General features: G+C 38.1%; 1 protein-coding gene across 1 annotated transcript in view; it reads left to right on the top strand.

Moving 5' to 3' along the window:
* Window positions 1–16,911, top strand: part of CLNS1A (chloride nucleotide-sensitive channel 1A) — a 19,276-nt gene extending 2,365 nt beyond the window's left edge. Inside the window, exons 2-7 of the mRNA XM_040489455.1 lie at window positions 3,267–3,403; window positions 6,531–6,632; window positions 7,281–7,388; window positions 8,500–8,673; window positions 13,361–13,450; window positions 16,167–16,911. Of these exons, the coding sequence (XP_040345389.1) occupies window positions 3,267–3,403; window positions 6,531–6,632; window positions 7,281–7,388; window positions 8,500–8,673; window positions 13,361–13,428 (589 nt within the window). The 3' untranslated portion in view covers window positions 13,429–13,450; window positions 16,167–16,911. The remainder of the gene's footprint in view (window positions 1–3,266; window positions 3,404–6,530; window positions 6,633–7,280; window positions 7,389–8,499; window positions 8,674–13,360; window positions 13,451–16,166) is intronic.
* Window positions 16,912–17,512: the final 601 nt, after the last annotated feature.

Raw genomic sequence — 17,512 nt, 5'->3', positions numbered from 1 at the left:
AGCCTGGAGCCTGTTTCCGATTCTGTGTCTCCCTCTCTCTCTGCCCCCTCCTCCGTTCATGCTCTGTCTCTCTCTGTCCCCAAAATAAATAAATGTTGAAAAAAAAATTAAAAAAAAAAAAGAATAGAGTATTATGAGTACCATGAACACCTACGTTCATCCCTCTTTACTCTTGGTTGGCATTACCTCCTTGGTCTCTTTCCACTTTTTTGTTCTTTCCTACCTAGCATTTCCAAGTTTTGATAGCAGAATCAAGGCCTCAACAAACTAGGAAGGTTCACTAGAAGATTTGACAAATGAGGGTTAACAGCCGAGTGAATGAGGTGGACTAAGGGGAAAAGTAAATAAGAAACAGGATGCTCAGAGGCAAGAGTGAGAAACCATATTGTGTGTGCCAGGATATGAAACACACACACACACACCCATACCATCTAGCAGTTCTTCATCTGAATGAATAAGTGGAAAAGAGTGGAAAAATAATCAGGATGGAGAAGAAGAGAGCCATGTTCCATGAGCTCGGCTTTATAGCCCAGGGGCTTTGGGAAAATTATTTTAGGATTTTAGGCAAAGAGGCGTAGGGTCTTATTTGGTTTTAGGTCGTTTCTCAGATGTGTACTGAGAGATATGGAACTCTCAAGCTTATTTTCAAAGTTTAGTTTTCATAGGAAGTTGACTTTTTTACCTAAGTAAGGAAGAGATCAGAGGCATGAATCATTCAAAATGGATCATTTTAAACAGGTAAAATAAAGTAGGTAATTAAATTATATTTTATGCCAAAGTTAATTTAAAAAAAATTTTTTTAGATGTTTATTTATTTTTGAGACAGAGAGAGACAGAGCATGAGCAGGGAAGGGGCAGAGAGAGAGGGAGACACAGAATGGAAGCAGGCTCCATGCTCTGAGCTGTCAGCACAGAGCCCGACGCAGGGCTTGAACTCAACGAACCGTGAAATCATGACCTGAGCTGAAGTTGGACGCTTAACCGACTGAGCCACCCAGGCGCCCTGCCAAAGTTAATTTTAAATCATTTAAGTAAGTCATCCCAAATTCAAGACTTTGCTCTTTTATGTTTGTATCCTGTTTTTCACCTCATGCCAGGAATAAAGGCATACTTTATGATCATACTTCCAAAAGCATTGGAAATTAGCAAAACATTCCTTTGCATTTACTATCTTTTTTTTATTAAAAAAATTTTTTTAATGTTTTTTAAATTTTTTTTTGAGAGACCAAGAGAGACAGAGCAGGAGAGGGGCAGAGAGAGAGGGAGACACAGAATCAGAAGCAGGCTCCAGGCTCTGAGCTGTCAGCACAGAGCCCGACGTGGGGCTCGAATCTTTGAACCGTGAGATCATGACCTTTTCTCCTAGAAAATGTGAAAAGTGAGTAAGAACATAGTGATCAGAGTAGATGTTTCTTTTAAGTGGAACTTGGCTTCTCTTCTGTAGAGTACATATCCATGTCCAGGTATAAGGAACTACAGAGCAATTATTATGTGCTTTTTAAAATAAAGACCATAATTTGATAGGCACTGAGTCTGTTTTATATTTCAGTTTTTCCATCTGCTAATTGAGTCATTAAAATTTTGTGGCTCTAAATATTTGAAATCATTTTGGACACCCAAATTTGGAGCACTACTTTCCTTATTGTGATAATTTCTGGGGGATTGTTGAGGTGAGGAAAGGGAGTTTATTTGCTTAAAATAATAGAGGTTTAGTAAGGGACTGGTAATACTTGTTTGATAGGAGCACTATTTCATCTGCATCTTCCTTGAAGAGAAAAGCAGTGGACAGGAAAGGCACATACAGCACCACAATCTAATTACAAAAACAAAATCTATTTCTTTGGAACTAGTGGTATGAATCATTCTAGAAAATCATTTCTAGAGCTTTTACCTTTTTAAGCTTCTTAAGATTTATGATTTTAAGACTCCCAGGTTTCCTTTTTCCTTTCCTTTCCTTTTTGCTAAGCATGTTGGATGGAAATGTGCATGATCTCAGACTGCTGCACTGTCATTGTTCTTGCCCAAGGGAGTCCTAGGTTCATTTATTGTATTTGTTTTTGCTTGGTTAGAAGTTGAACAACCAGGCTTGTAAAAATTGTATAGGAAATAGAAGATGTGGGGGCATTATTGTCATTTATTATTATTTTTTTTTAATAAAAGCTTTATTGAGATAATCTACATAGTATACAGTTCAGGGGTTGTTAGTCTCTTTGCAGAGCTGTGCAACCATCACCACAATCGATTTTAGAGTATTTTCATCACCCCTTAAGAAACTGGCACTTGTTAGCAGTTAATCTGTATTTCCCTCCAGCCCTGGGCAACCAGTATATTGCATTAACTTTTATCATATTAACTTTTTTCTGTGTGGTTTCTTAAGGATCTTTTGCTCCTTTTTTTTTTTTTCCCTGCTAAGTGGTGCAGCTCCAGATGGGTGAAGTATTGCCAAAAAATTATCCTGCCTTTACTCAAAATTCAATATACTGATTTTGGTGATATGTTTCCTTTATTATACCAATAAAATATTTCCTTTTGGCCATTTTTGAGGGAAAACTAGACCTTGCTTATTTGTATCTTTCTTTTAAAGCTACAGAATAAATGAAAGGCTTCATACAGTCTTTCCGTGGGATATGTATTTTCTAACTAGTGGTAAGTTTGATTACAGCCATTTTATGTATTCACCATTTAACGTAGGGTTAGTGGAGAAATTAGTGGCTCCCAAGTGTTTATTGCATACTTACATGCTGGACACTATGCTAGTGGTTTTGAAGAATGTGACATAAAGAAATATGACACATTCTGTCATAGCTCACATTCTGTCAGGGTACATACGAGATTCATTGCCACGGAGTTAAGTGCTCAGTGGCGTATTATTGGACATAAGTGCAGTTCAGAAAAAGATCATTATGGACAGGAGTAACTGGAGGAGGGCTCAAGGAGGAGCTGGGACTTAACCAATTGAAGAGGATTTGCAAAAGGAAGGCACCAGAAGACATTCTAGATACAACCAGAGGGAACGCATAGAAACACATGTGACTTAAGAAATTACATTTCAACTCTTTGAATTTTTACCTAGAGGAGAGAACTTAACAGTTCTCGTTTTAAAGAAATTCAGTTCCTGCTGCTGAATTTTATTTTAGGAATATTTCTAAACACCAAGCTTGAATTTATTCCACATGCATAAAGTGTCCAAGATGAACCTTTATAAACTTTAGGCTTAAATTAAGATTTGATTTCTTAAAATCATCTTCCTTATACGTGTTTTTCAGCCGCCTGTCTTGGTTAGATGGCTCTGGATTAGGATTCTCACTGGAGTACCCCACTATTAGCTTGCATGCGGTGTCCAGGGACCTAAATGCCTATCCACGAGAGCATTTGTATGTTATGGTGAATGCCAAATTTGGAGGTATGTATGGTGTAATTTAATCTTGAGCTTCCTTTGGGAGAATATTACATATATTTAAAAAGCAGTCTTTGATCATAAGATAATATTCAAACGATTGACCTATTTTGGATAATAGTTTATTAAGCAAAATTTCAGCTCAGTAAAATAATTTGGGCACTGGTTTTTTACCTTCTATATGTTTGCATTTAGAATTATTCAGTTATTGTGGATTTATATTTCTAATTTTTCCTCTTGCGTTTAACTGTTTATTCTTTGTTTTTGTAAAGGCATTTACATTTGGCATGCTTAGAGGCTTGGATCAGTATACTTTGTGCTTCCATGAGTTTAGTGTAGAAGCTGGGTTTTTTTTTGTTTCATTTTATTACAGAAGTGGTTCTAAGTGGCAGACAGAGTTGTGTCCCCCTGGCCCCATTACGCAATGACATTTTGATTTTCATGACTGGCAAAGGGGAGGAGTGCTATTGGCATCTAGTAGTTCAGAGGCCAGAGATCCCACATGGCACAGGACAGCCTCCCACAACCAGAAATTACCCAGTCCAAGTGTCCGTAGTGCCAAGGTTGAAAAGTCCTGTGGTACAAGATTCCCACGTTTTTTGCTGTTGGAAATCCCTACAAAGGTTCATAAAAATCTAGTGAAGGTGATGAAAGAAGGTGTAAGAAAGAGAAGAAAATCCATTTGGGGGGTTGTGGACAATGGATTGTAAAAATTCCAAACAAGAAACAAATTAGGCACGAAATTAAAACTTGTTAATTTTTGTAAGTGTAAATGAGAAGTTTTATACTATATTGTGTTAGTTTGACTTTCTTCTTATTATTTTTTGTTTATTTACTTTTGAGAGAGAGAGACAGTGGAGCAGGGAGGGGCAGAGAGAGAGACATACAGAATCTGAAGCAGGCTCCACCCTCTGAGCTGTCAGCACAGAGCCTGATGCAGGGCTCAAACTCACAAACCATAAGATCATGACCTGAGCTGAAGTGGGACACTCAACCAACTGAGGCACCCCAAGATTTTATTAAGTAATCTTTACACCCGATGTGGGGCTCGAACTTAAAGCCCCAAGACCAAGAGTTGCATGCTCCACACACTGAACCAACCAGGCACTCCTGACATGATTTTTTTTTTTTTAATTTTTTTGATGTTTATTTATTTTTGAGAGAGACAGAGGCAGAATACGAGTAGGTTGGGGCAGAGAGAGAGGGAGGCACAGAATCTGAAGCAGGCTGCGGGCTCCTAGCTGTCAGCACAGAGCCTGACGCGGGGCTCGAACTCAATGAGCTGTGAGATCATGACCTGAGCTGAAGTCAGATGCCCAACCAGCTGAGCCACCCAGGCGCCCCATAATTTTTTAAATTATAAAATAATTTAAACATTGAAATGTGCAGAGAGTAATGAAATTTTTCAATATTTATTATTTAGCATAAATTCTAACATTTTTTTCATAACTTTTAAAGAAATAAGACAGTACTGTTGGAATCCTTTTCGTACCTTCCCCATTTTGTTTCCTACTCTGTCTCCCGAGTTAAACATTATCCTAAAGGTGGTATGTGTCCTTCCCTTCTAAGTTTTTAGATTTTTACTGAATATGTACAAATCCATAGGCAATGTAATGATTTTATTTTGTGTTTAAGATTTTAACTTGTAAGTGGTATTATTTATATACATTCTGGAACTAGTTTTTTCACCCAGTTGCATTATTTAATCTGTGCATTTTTTTTAATGTTATTATATTTAGTTTTGAGAGAGAGAGAGAGCAGGGGCGGGGGGCTGCAGAGAGAGAGGGAGAAAGAGAATCTCAAGGTGTTAGTGCAGAGCCCGATGCAGGGCTCAATCTGTGAGATCATGACTCACAGATCTGTGAGATCATGCAGGGCTCACAACTGTGAGATCATGACTCGAGCCGAAAATGAGAGTTGGTCGCTTAACTGAGTCAGGCACCCCTTTGTGCATTTTGATACATATAAATATTTGTTCTTTTAAATTGCAGTCCATGTATAAAATATGACCAGATAACAATACATCTGTTTTCTTTTTATTATCAACATTTATTTTTTAAATTTTCACTAGTACATATAGTACTTCAGTAAACATTTATGTACAAACTCCTTGTGTACATAATATATACTTAGATGAGGAATTGTTGGGTAGTAGGATATACACACCTCCAGCATAGTTGTAGCAATTTCTGCTTCTACCAGCATCATGTTCTAGTTCTCTTTATTGAACATTTGTATTTTTTTTCCTTGCCTATAGACTTTGGTAATTTATCTGTTGGATTAGTTAACTTGTATGGGCCTTAGTTTTCTCACCTGTAAATTATTAGTGATAAATCACATCAGTGGATTACAAACTGCTACTGAACCCTTTGGTTCATGGCGAAAGGTAAAAGAAACCGGTAACAATAGAACTATACTAGTTAGAGGCCTGACTGTTTGGGTCTCCTCACCCCCACCATGACCTCGAAGGAAGCTTAGAATCCCTAGGGCTCAGTGAAGTACAGTGTGACTAGATCAGAAAGGCAGTCCACAGTCTTTTAGTTCTAAAATAACCAAGTTCTTATCATTTGATGTAAAAACAACTGCAGTATTTGATACATCAGTAAACATCCTTTAAGAAATTATTTTAGGCTTCTTTTTTTTCCAAAACAAGTGAACAAATTAAAATATTTTATTTATGGGGGTTCCTGGATAGCTCAGTTGGTTGAGCATCCAACTTCGGCTCAGGTCATGATCTCAAGGTTTGTGAGTTCAAGACCTGCATTGGACTCTCTGCTGTCAGCACGGAGCCCATTTCAGATCCTCTTTCCCCCTCTCTCTCTGCCCCTCCCCTGCTGGTGTTTTCTCAAAAATAAACAAACATTTAAAAAAATAAAAATATAAATAAGTGTTTATATATTTTGACAGAGAGAGAAAGTGCTTGTGCATGAGTGGGGGGAGGGGTCAGAGATAGAGGGAGAGAAAGGATCCCAAGCAGGCTCCACGCCGACAGCACAGAGCCCTACATGGGGCTCGATCTCAGGAACAGTGAGATCATGACCTTAGCCGAAATCAAGAGTCAGACACGTAACCGACTGAGCCACCCAGGCACCCCTAAACATGATTTAAAAAGTTATTTTTATTCCCTTTCTAGAGGAATCAAAAGAATCTGTTGCTGAGGAAGAAGAAGACGACAGTGATGATGATGTTGAACCTATTGCTGAATTTAGATTTGTGCCTAATGATAAGTCAGCATGTGAGTATTCTATAGAATTGATTCTTTTCCCTTTATGTATCAAATACTCCCCACACCCCATTTACCTTTACCCTCATTACCTCTGTTCTATTGCCTTTTCTTCATTTTAACATCTATCATATCACTGAGGACCCGATACCTATTAATATCGAAGACTGTAAATGTAGTGAGAGCATAGGAGACACCATATTATTTGGTGTGTTTTGTGAATGGAGAAATCTGGTTATTTTTATTGACATGATGCTGTTGACTTTGAATCTTACCAGATAGAGGGCAAGGAATCCTGGCGATTCCAAAGTGAATGATGCAAGGATAGCTGGAAAGAGCCCTATTAACTGAAAGGGGCTTCACCCTGATTTAGCAGCAGTCTGACCAGGACTTTGGCTCTTTTTCTCAGAAAATCCAGCCAGGCATGAAGAGATCTCAACATTATCTTGAAATGAACTCTTATTTTGTAACTTGTCCATTGCCATCAAGCACTTTTCAAGATTGATCTCCTTGGAATTTGGCAGGTTTTGTAAATAGTGTGATTCTGGTATATTTCTTGTCTACTCATTGAATTTATTTGGACTGGTGGTTATATTACTAAAATTTTACTGTATACAGGCCAGAAAAGAATGTTCATTACAATTTAATTTCCTTGTTCAGTGGAGGCAATGTTCACTGCAATGTGTGAATGCCAGGCTTTGCATCCAGATCCTGAGGATGAAGATTCAGATGATTACGATGGAGAAGAATATGATGTGGAAGCACATGGTTAGTGAAATGGATTTTTTTAAATGTGGTGTTTTCATTTTAAGCATTTGTTTGTACTACAGGTATGAGATTATAGTTCTTTAGATCTCTGTTAAATACCCAGATAGTGTGGTTATTAATAAAAGTGAATGGCACGATTCATGTCAAAGTCAACTTGGAAAAACTGTGGAATTTCCAAGCTTAAGGGTAGAAAGCAGATATTATTGGGGTCAGAAAATGGATAGAGATAAATGGAAGGAAAGGAAATGGTAGATAGGAAAGTTGGGGTTGGGAGAGTCTTTTAAATTGATGCAGATGCTCCCAAAGAATAAGCTTTCTCCCTCCACCACTTGAAACCTGTATTACTTACATCTTCCCTTAATATACTCCTTCAAACAGCTCATTTCCCAAGTCATTTTTCCCCCCAGAACCATATTTCACTTATCTAAGAGCATTTTTCTTTGCCTCCCCAGACCAGAATGCAATCACTAGCCTGGTAGATTCATGTAACTTGAGGTGCTTGCTGTTCTGTTTTCTTTTTCCCCACTGCTCTCATCTCCACCGATCTGGCTGTCCAAGGCGCTTTCCTCCATGTGTAGCCACTTCCTGGCCTGAGGCAAACTCGGTTCTGGAATTCTCCTTCATATATCTGAATACATTCCCATCTTCACTGAGATTTTTTAGTGATTTTATTTTTTTATCCTTTTTATATTTGCCAGAATTTCTGAGTTTTTAAAAGGAGCATATATTTTAATCCCGAAAGAACCATCAGTACAAATTAATACCAAATTAATTTGCACTCATCTATAAGATTCCCACCTCAGGATAATATAAGACTCTTTGCCTTAGGAACACCCTCTTTGCCTTCTAGTGCCTGGACATTTGATTTTTTTAAGAATTGCTGTTTACTGACCCATTATCTTTTGGAATCCCTTCTCATCCTAGAGGGTAGATACATTTTCTTTGTATTTCTGTTTTCAACAGATGACCTACATATGTGTATTAAACGAATATTGAAAAATATTTTCCTGGAAGCCTTTTTAAACTGTACCTATCTTCAATAAATGCATTATTGATTATCCATTTTTTTCTAATTGTTTTATAATAGTTTAAAAGCATTTTATTTTTTTAGAACAAGGGCAGGGAGACATCCCTACATTTTACACCTATGAAGAAGGATTGTCCCATTTAACAGCAGAAGGCCAAGCCACATTGGAGAGATTAGAAGGAATGCTTTCTCAGTCTGTGAGCAGCCAATACAACATGGCTGGAGTTCGGACAGAAGATTCAATAAGAGATTATGAAGGTGAGTATCCTTCTTTCTTTCAGTGTGAATAGTCAGATGGTCATTTGGGCAATGAGGGAAGCTATGGAGAGAGATACACGTTCTTTTGGAAACTGTTAAGACAGAAAAATCTCAGACTTGTGCAACTTTTTTAGTTTTTTCCCCCAACTACAAAAATAGTCTGTTCACAGTCAAAACATTTTTAAACGTTTTTCACCGGCAAAGAAGAAATGAAAAATCAAGTGTAATTATAATTGAAAGACATTAATTTTTCTGTTGCATATCATTCCAGTCTTTTTTTGTTTGCTTGTGTGTATATATATGTGTGTGTACATATCAGTGCTGCTATTTTTATTTTTAAAATGAATTCCTATGTGATTATATGCAAAACTAGGATATTCACTTGATTTAAAGGGCTAGGCAGCATTCAGTACACTTGGGTTCTTGTTTTGTGACAAATATCTGGACCTTAATCAAGAGGCTTTCAAATTTGTTTCAGTTGTCTCTACTTTGTAAGCTTCTTTGTAAATATTTCCCCTGTTAGACTGGTTTGCTTTTCTGAGTGCCTATTTCAGTCAGAATATTGAAGTATTCTTTTGGTGCAGCCTTTATTTCTTATTCCTTGCTCTAGTGCAATACTGAGATCCATGGATTTTTCATTTAAATGACTTTCAATAAATAAACATTAAAAAACAAAAAAAAACCAAAAATGGGGCGCCCGGGTGGCTCAGTCGGTTAAGTGTCTGACTTCAGCTCAGTCATGATCTCACAGTTTGTGAGTTCAAGCCCCACGTGGGGCTCTGTGCTTGCAGCTCAGAGCCTGGAGCCCACTTCGGATTCTGTGTCTCCCTCTCTCTCTGCCCTTCCTCTGCGCTCACTCTCTCTCTCTCTCTCTCTCACAAATAAATAAACATTAATAAAATAAATGACTTTCATATTTCCTTGCTATTACCATTACCCTTCAATCCTAGGCCCTTGTCTTCTCACGCTGGATTTATAGTAGTAGATCTTTTGCCTCGATCATCCTTGCCTCCAGCTCACTGTGCCATGTTAATCTTGAGAACACTCTGTGGTCACCTCAACTTTGCCTTTGCCCCAAATACCTCCAGTGTTGTTCCTACTACTCTCAATAGAACATTCAGGTACTGCTCTTATGTACCAGACCCTGATTTAAGCACATTACACATATGTACTCATTTAATCCTTCCAAGAATGCTATTGTGATCCCTATTTTACTGGTGAAGAAACTTAAGCACAAAAGATCATATAACTTGCTTGAGGTCAAATAGCTAATAGGTGGTAAGAGGATTAAATGAGCTAATAGGAAAAAGAATATACCAGGCCCTGTTATAAGCATTTCTTGCATCTTACTTGTATTTAATATATACTGGTATTTTGTGTTGCTATAAAGTCTTACCACTTCTAATTTTTAGTGATGCAGAACATTCTTAAAGAGAGCATAATTTTTCTTTCAGTGGTACGTGTAAGTTTCTGTCATAATGTTGTGATCAATATCCTCATGCACATAGCATGTTGACCTGGGGGTCCTGAAGTCTGGGATATTTTAATTTGGAAAACTTTAGGCTTTGGGTCACACTGTTACTCCTTATGTATTCTTACTCTCCATTTTAAATCCTAGTTGGTGAGCCTCTAACATAGGCTGTAGGGTGAGATGGTTCAGATGATTTCTAGTGCTCTACCAAACTCTTAGCTGAAAGAATTCAAGATCTTACCTTTTTTTTCTCTTAAAGTAGGCTTCATGCCCAGCATGGAGCCCACTGTGTGGGGCTTTAACTCACAACCCTGAGATCAAGACCTGAGCTGAGATTAAGAGTTGGACACTTAACCGACTAAGCCACCCAGGCACCCCAAGATGTTACTTTTTTTTTTATTACAGTGATTGATGGGAGGATGTCCTTAGACATTGAAAAGGCTTTCGTCACTGAAGGGGTTTTTTTAATTGTAAAATTCCTTATTTAATGCTTTATAGCAAATGATTTTAAGATCACAAACACTTTTTGCTAAAATGAGATTTTGGCCTTTGTTCCTAAGCCTTATTATTATATTGAGAGTTGCCTATATATAAAACTTCTTCAGCCTGTACAATTCCCCATCTTTTAAAGTCCTCTAAGTAGCCATGTCACTCTTTTTGCCATTTATTTATTTATTTAGTTTGACCTATGCACTTCTTTTTTTAAATTTGATTTGTTTTAAAAAAATTTTAAATAATAACTATATATTTCAGATATGCCACAGGATGTTTTTATTTTATTTTTACTTAAAAAAAATTTTTAAGTTTATTTATTTTTGAGAGAGAGTGTGTAGGGAAATGGCAGAGAGAGAGAATCCCAAGCAGGCTCCATGCTGCGAGTGCGGAGGCCAATGCAGGGCTTGAACCCATGAACCATGAGGTCATGACCCGAGCCGAAGTTAAACACATAACTGACTGAACCATCTAACCGCCCCATAGATGTTTTGATATATATAGTGAAATAATTCCTACAGTTAAGCTGATTAACGTATGTATCTCCTCATATAGTTACCCTTTTTTTGTGGTGAGAACACCTGAAATTTGCTGTCTTGGTAAATTTCAATCCTTGCCATTTAAATATACACTATCTACTTGTGGCATTTCAGTGCTTCGTGTGCTCATTTATGTAAGAAGTGTTTATTGAACTGCTATGCCGGGTACAGAGAATACAGCGGTGCTCAAAAGAGATGAGATTACTGTCTTCCTATCAGTGGCATTCTTCTGTAGAGAAAAATAAATGAACTAATTAGGCGGTTATAGTACATTGTGATATAGCATTGAGTTATAGGGGAAGCTTGAGAAGCTGTGGAATCAGAGTTTGAACTCTTCACCCAGCCTGGATAGAGAGAGATTCTGGATTCAAGCTTCATGGAGTAAGTGACATCCAAGCCAAGATCTGAAAGAGGAATAAAAGTGACCTGAGTGAAGGGGAATTGCATACAGGTAGAGGGGAGAGGTGGGTAACAGGATCAGCCATGTGCAAAAGTTCAAGAGATTATGCATCTCTGGGGGACTGAAAGTGGTTCATTTATGTCTGGAACTCTGTGAAGGCGAGTTGTTACAGGTACAGGTAAAGGTAGATTAGTGAACTGTGCTATATCTTAGAGGAACTTGAAAGCTGTGTTAAAGACTTTCAGTGTTATGCTTAGATCAGTGAGAATGTGAAGAATTTTATTTTGATTGTTTCAGAAGGTGATCCTGGCTCTGATAGGGAAAATTAATTGCAGAGGGAAATACTGGAAGATAGAAGAGAAACTCTGTTAAGTAGCTTATGATTTAAATTAGATGAGAGATCGTGGCCTGCATTTGGTAGTAGCAGTGAATGTCACAAGACTTAACAGATTTGAGAGATGTTTAAGGGAGAGAAACAACAGAAGTTAGAGATGTGGTAGGAGTTTCTGGATTACACAGGTGAGAGGTATCCTTTAGTAAGACTATTCGGAAAGAAAAACATTTCTTCTTTTTTTTTTTTTTTTTTAATTATTTTAAGTAGACTCCACACCCAGTGTGGGGCTTGAACTCACGACCCCAAGACCCTGAGATTAAGAGTCACATGCTCTACCAACTGAGCCAGCCAGGCGCCCCAACAGAAACGTTTTAATTTTAAGTTTGTTTCTTTATTTTGAGAGAGACAGAGACAGCGTGAACAGGAGGGGCAGAGAGAGGGGTAGAGAGAGAGACAATCCCAGAGCCCAACACAGGGCTATGAACCATAAGAACATGACCTGAGCCGAAACCAAGTCATTCGCTTAACCGACTGAGCCACCCAGGTGCTCTGAGAAACCTTTCTATGTGGAAAGATGATGAGTTAATTTAATTTAATTAAAAAAAATTGTTTTTCAATGTTTATTTATTATTGAGACACACACACACACACACACACACACACAAACACACACACACACACAGCATGACAGGGGAGGGGCAGAGAGAGCGGGAGACACAGAATTCGAAGCAGGCTCCAGGCTCCCAGCTGTCAGCATAGAGCCTGATGCGGGGCTCGAACTCACAAACTATGAGATCATGACCTCAGTGGAAGTCCGTCGCTCAACCAGCTGAGCCACCCAGGCGCCCCAATAATGAGTTAATTTTAGATACATATTGCATTTGTATGCCTAGCTTCATGTCCAGATGCCAGGGGACTCAGGCAGAAGCCAGTTTGTTGTGGGCTAAAGACTTAAGGGTGAATGGGAGGTGAGGAAGTAGAGAAAGCAGCTATAAACAACTCTTTCCAGAGGGACTTTGTCCCGGTTTTCCCCTCTACCCGACACTCTTTTTTCCCTATGAAATGAGAATCTCACTCTACTTATGTTGTCTTTTCTCAAAATTATGTCATAAGCTTTGTAAGGATAGGACTTTTATACCTTTAATAGTAATAAGTTACACAGTAAATAGCCAGCACAGTTCTGTGAAGAGTGAACAGTTGGTGCTTACCACATTCAAAAGTTCTTACCTAGTGTTCTTTTTGTGTTGATGTTGAAAATTTACAAAGTAAATGTTAAATGTACAGGTGGCATTTTTCTTTCTTGGTTTGTTCCTGGTTACTTTTTCAGAAGAGAAAGAAATAGTTGTTACCAACAGAGGGCACTAACTTCCTTCCGGTGATGTGTAGGTTGAACCTTTACCTGTCTGAAGAGCTCAGTGGACTGTTGCTCAGCAGTTGATTTTTTCCTTCAGATGGGATGGAGGTAGATACTACACCAACAGTTGCTGGACAGTTTGAGGATGCAGATGTTGATCACTGAAAATGATTTATGCTGCTGTGGGGTAAGTAGTTTATTTTTTCCCTTGTCACTGAATCTTGTGAAATAATTAGTTTTTATTTTCCTGATTCAGGAGAACTCTATAAAATTAGCAGTTTGGAAAAATGTTACCCATTTCTGAAATTATTGAGACTTAAGTGGTTTTTTCCCCTAAGAAATCAAGGTCTGCAAACAGCGATATTCAGGTTAACATTTACTGAGCACTTATCCCATATTAAGTATATGCATTGTGCTAGACATTGGGTAGTGCTAGGCATTGAGGCATGGAAGAATAATCACTCATCTTCAGTGAACTCAGGAGGAGGCCATTAGCCCGTTATTCAGAAATCAAGAGCTCCCTGGTTGGTTCAGGTGGGAGCAGCAGAGTAAGATCATGTCCCGGTGTGTCATCTTTTCCCACTTGTGGTGTTTGAAACCGTAACACATTCATCAGAAAAAACAAAGCAGAGATTTGCTGCAACTCACTGCTATTCAGTTTAGGGCAGAAGTAGAAGTAATTCCAAACTGCATTTAAGCTTTTAATCATAATCGTGTATTGGCCTCTGTCCTTCTGAAAATAATGGAGGACCAAGGTCCTGGGTACCTTAGTGTTCAGGACTGATTTGCCAAACTGTTAAGCCCATGTACAGTTGTCCAGAAACAGTCATTTCCCAAGTTGCCACATACCTGCTTTTCTTTTCTTTTCTTTTCTTTTTAAAAGTGTACGTGAGAGAGAGCACAAGGGAGAAGGGCAGAGGGAGAGAGAGAATCCTAAGCAGGCTCCATGCTCAATGCAGAGCCTGATGAAGGGCTCAATCCCACGAGCCTGGGATCATGACCTGAGCTGAAATCAAGAGTCAAACGCTCAACTGACTGAGCCATCAGGTGCCCCCATACCTGCTTTTCCTGAGTGACATAAGAGCTCACAGCCAATTTTCCCTGACATGTTCTCGAGAGCTTTGCATAAAGTTTGTCCATGACTTTGCTGCATGTTACTCTGAGAAATATATTGTTCTTTGCCAGCTTGAGTATCTCAACTGTGTATTGGATAGTAGCTGAAGGTCATATATAGTTAGTTCATACCATACAGAGCTCCAAGACTAGTAATCCTAGTAAGCCTTCCTTTAAGCTTTAAGATTTTTACATTGTTAAAATTGTTGGGGCGCCTGGGTGGCGCGGTTGGTTAAGCGTCCGACTTCAGCCAGGTCACGATCTCGCGGTCCGGGAGTTCGAGCCCCGCGTCAGGCCTGGAGCCTGTTTCCGATTCTGTGTCTCCCTCTATCTCTGCCCCTCCCCCGTTCATGCTTGGTCTCTCTCTGTCCCAAAAATAAATAAACGTTGAAAAAAAAAATATTTAAAATTGTTGTCTCTTTTCTCCCTCTACAATGTCCTTCTAGTTCTGACCTGATGGCATTTTCTTGAATGCTGTCTGTCTTCCAGTCTTTGAGATGTTACTTTGCCCAGGTCCTTTATTTTCTTAAAGCATATAGTAATAATGTGGCAAGATTTATATATTTTGGTTTGACTCATACTACTGTGAGTCATCCATTTGGGTTGTGAGAACCCTCCTTTTTCCAAGTTGCATTTACCTTCCAAATTATTGCCACTGTGGACATATCTTCTTATACTAACCATGAAAAATGGTAATGAATCTCTGCTTTCCTCTCAGATGCTGCCAGTGGAACTATCAGAAAATAATGTCTTAGGAGTTTTGTGATTTATACCTCTTCCTTTAAATACTTAACTTTTATTTCCACAGTATTTATTTCTGTCATTAGTAGCTATATAGTCTAAAACCAGCATTGTCTCCTTGGCAGTTAGCTAAAATTATGTGTTCATATTGCTGCAGCTCTGTTAACTTTAATTTTCAGATCTCACAATTCCAGATATCAGTACTTCACTGTTATACTGTATGGGAAATCTTTTGGTGCCAACTTAAGTCTCCTTTCCTTTTCACTTTTCTACTTGTCATGTTCTTTATAGTATGTTGACTTTTTCAGTTCAGTAATGCTTACATAGTTACTTTTATTGAAACTGGAAAACATTTTTTGATCTTCTGGCTTTCACATCTTTCTTCTTGAAAAATAGACTACTCAGAGAGTACCAACCACTCTATTAATAAGGATTATGAGAAACTCATTTGTTATGTCACTCATGGTTACACAAATGAGATGTTACTGCAATTCACTGATGAGAATTCTTAGGATTCTTTGTAATGTAATTTTATGGTGAAATAACCATAAAATAGACACAAACTTTCTAATGAGCTGATGATTTGTTTTCTATTCATTTTATGCTACAGCTGGAGTGGAGAGATAGTTTATTCATAAAGTTTATACAAGTTCTTCATCTGGATAATTGACCTGAATTCCAAACAATGTCTGTAAATTTTTAATCATTTGAAATTAAGGAGTGGAGAAGGAATAATTAGAGTGTTTATGCAACCATTAAAATTTTCAAGATAATGGAACAAGGACCTCTCAATGCCTGAGATGGAATGAAGGGGACAGGGTAGAATCACAGCTCTACCACATGCCGGCCTCTGTGCCTTTGGATAAAGGCATATAATTTCTCTAATCCTCAGTTTCCTCATCTGAAAATGGGGTTGATAAACTACCTGGCAGGATTGTTGCAAAGACTAAGATATAATATATCTAAGTTCTCTGGCACTCTTGACTAGTCAGTCAATAAATTACAGCTACTATTACTATTATAAACACTATAAATCTTTTGTTTTTCAGATTCTGCTCATAACTGTAGGAAAGAACTTGGTGCCTCTTCTACTGTGGAGTGGGTGTTGATGAAAGTCTTTTTCTTCTCCAAAACTTACCTGAACCAGTTCTTTTTTGAGACAGACTATACTGACACAAAAAGTTGTCACCAGCAGAAGAGACTGTGACCTTTATTAACAAAGGTGAATTAACTTAACCAAGAGGGTATTTGTAGTTTATCATCTATGCTAAAACTTTCTTTGTGCAAGTACCCTCTGAATAGGCCTGTAGTTCCTGCCTTCATTATATGCGTCTCTGTCACCTGGGAGGCCTACGAAGGTGGACTGGATGGGAAGGAGGGAGGCTGAGACTAAGATACATCCTTTTAGAGCCTAAGGATCCCCTTACCCTTTAAAAACAAAGACAAAGGGATCTCACATCCTGGCCTCTGCTTGTTCTCCCCCAGGGTAAGGGTCTTTTGACTAATTTGGGGCCTAGATCAGTTCATTCAGGCATCTTTAGGGAGCCTCTTGGGAAACATTCTGGCCACATCTACTGCCATTAACAAATGCTTCTGACTAGCTTTTACTCCTTTCACCATGTTTCACCAGTCTCTTTTGTTATAACCTCTTAGGTTATATCCTCTAATTTGTAACCTCTTAGGTCGGTTTCCCTAACCAAATGAAATTGGGATGAAGTCCTCAGAGTACTTCAGAGGATAATTGTTTTGTCTTTAACAAATAAACAAACAAATAAATCTAGGTTTTCTATATTATTGTGCTCTCATTCTTGACTAAAACCATTAATGAGAAAAAATTTTTTTAAATTAAAACTGGTAAAAAACGAGTCTTAACAGTTCTTATTTTTGTTTGACTTTTGTTGAGAATATAAACATGAAATGAGTAAGAAAATGTACAGTTAGAGTTTCTGGCAAATATTTAATAGGGCAAAGATTGAATGCATTTCAAGGGATTTCTGCTTCTTGCACTTGGATCAGGTAATTTCTTATACTTACTGACTCTCAATTTTTAGTTTTCAGACACCAGGGTATTTATTTGTGAAGCTGATTTATAATTACAGATGTATACTTGGACTTTTTATACCATTATAGCACTTTTAAGATAGAAAAGCTATTCAGGATCACTTGGCTAATTAGGGACTAAACTTTAGTTTGTGACCACAAAGCCCAGTGTTCTTGTTAGCAGTTTCACTTGGTTTCTGTCATCCTGCATGATAGATTGGAAAAAGCTGATTTTCTTTTTTCTCAGCAGACTCTCAGAAATACTGAATTTGCTACAGTAGGCAAGTAAAAGGCCATGTGGAAATGGAAACTGAACTTGACTAAGGCATTCTCTGTATCAGCCCTGTCTTTATAT

This window comes from Herpailurus yagouaroundi, unplaced genomic scaffold, assembly GCF_014898765.1.
Source record: "Herpailurus yagouaroundi ecotype Mexico unplaced genomic scaffold, PumYag 180, whole genome shotgun sequence".
Taxonomy (NCBI): Eukaryota; Metazoa; Chordata; class Mammalia; order Carnivora; family Felidae; genus Herpailurus; species Herpailurus yagouaroundi.
This window is presented reverse-complemented; position numbering and strand designations above follow the sequence as displayed.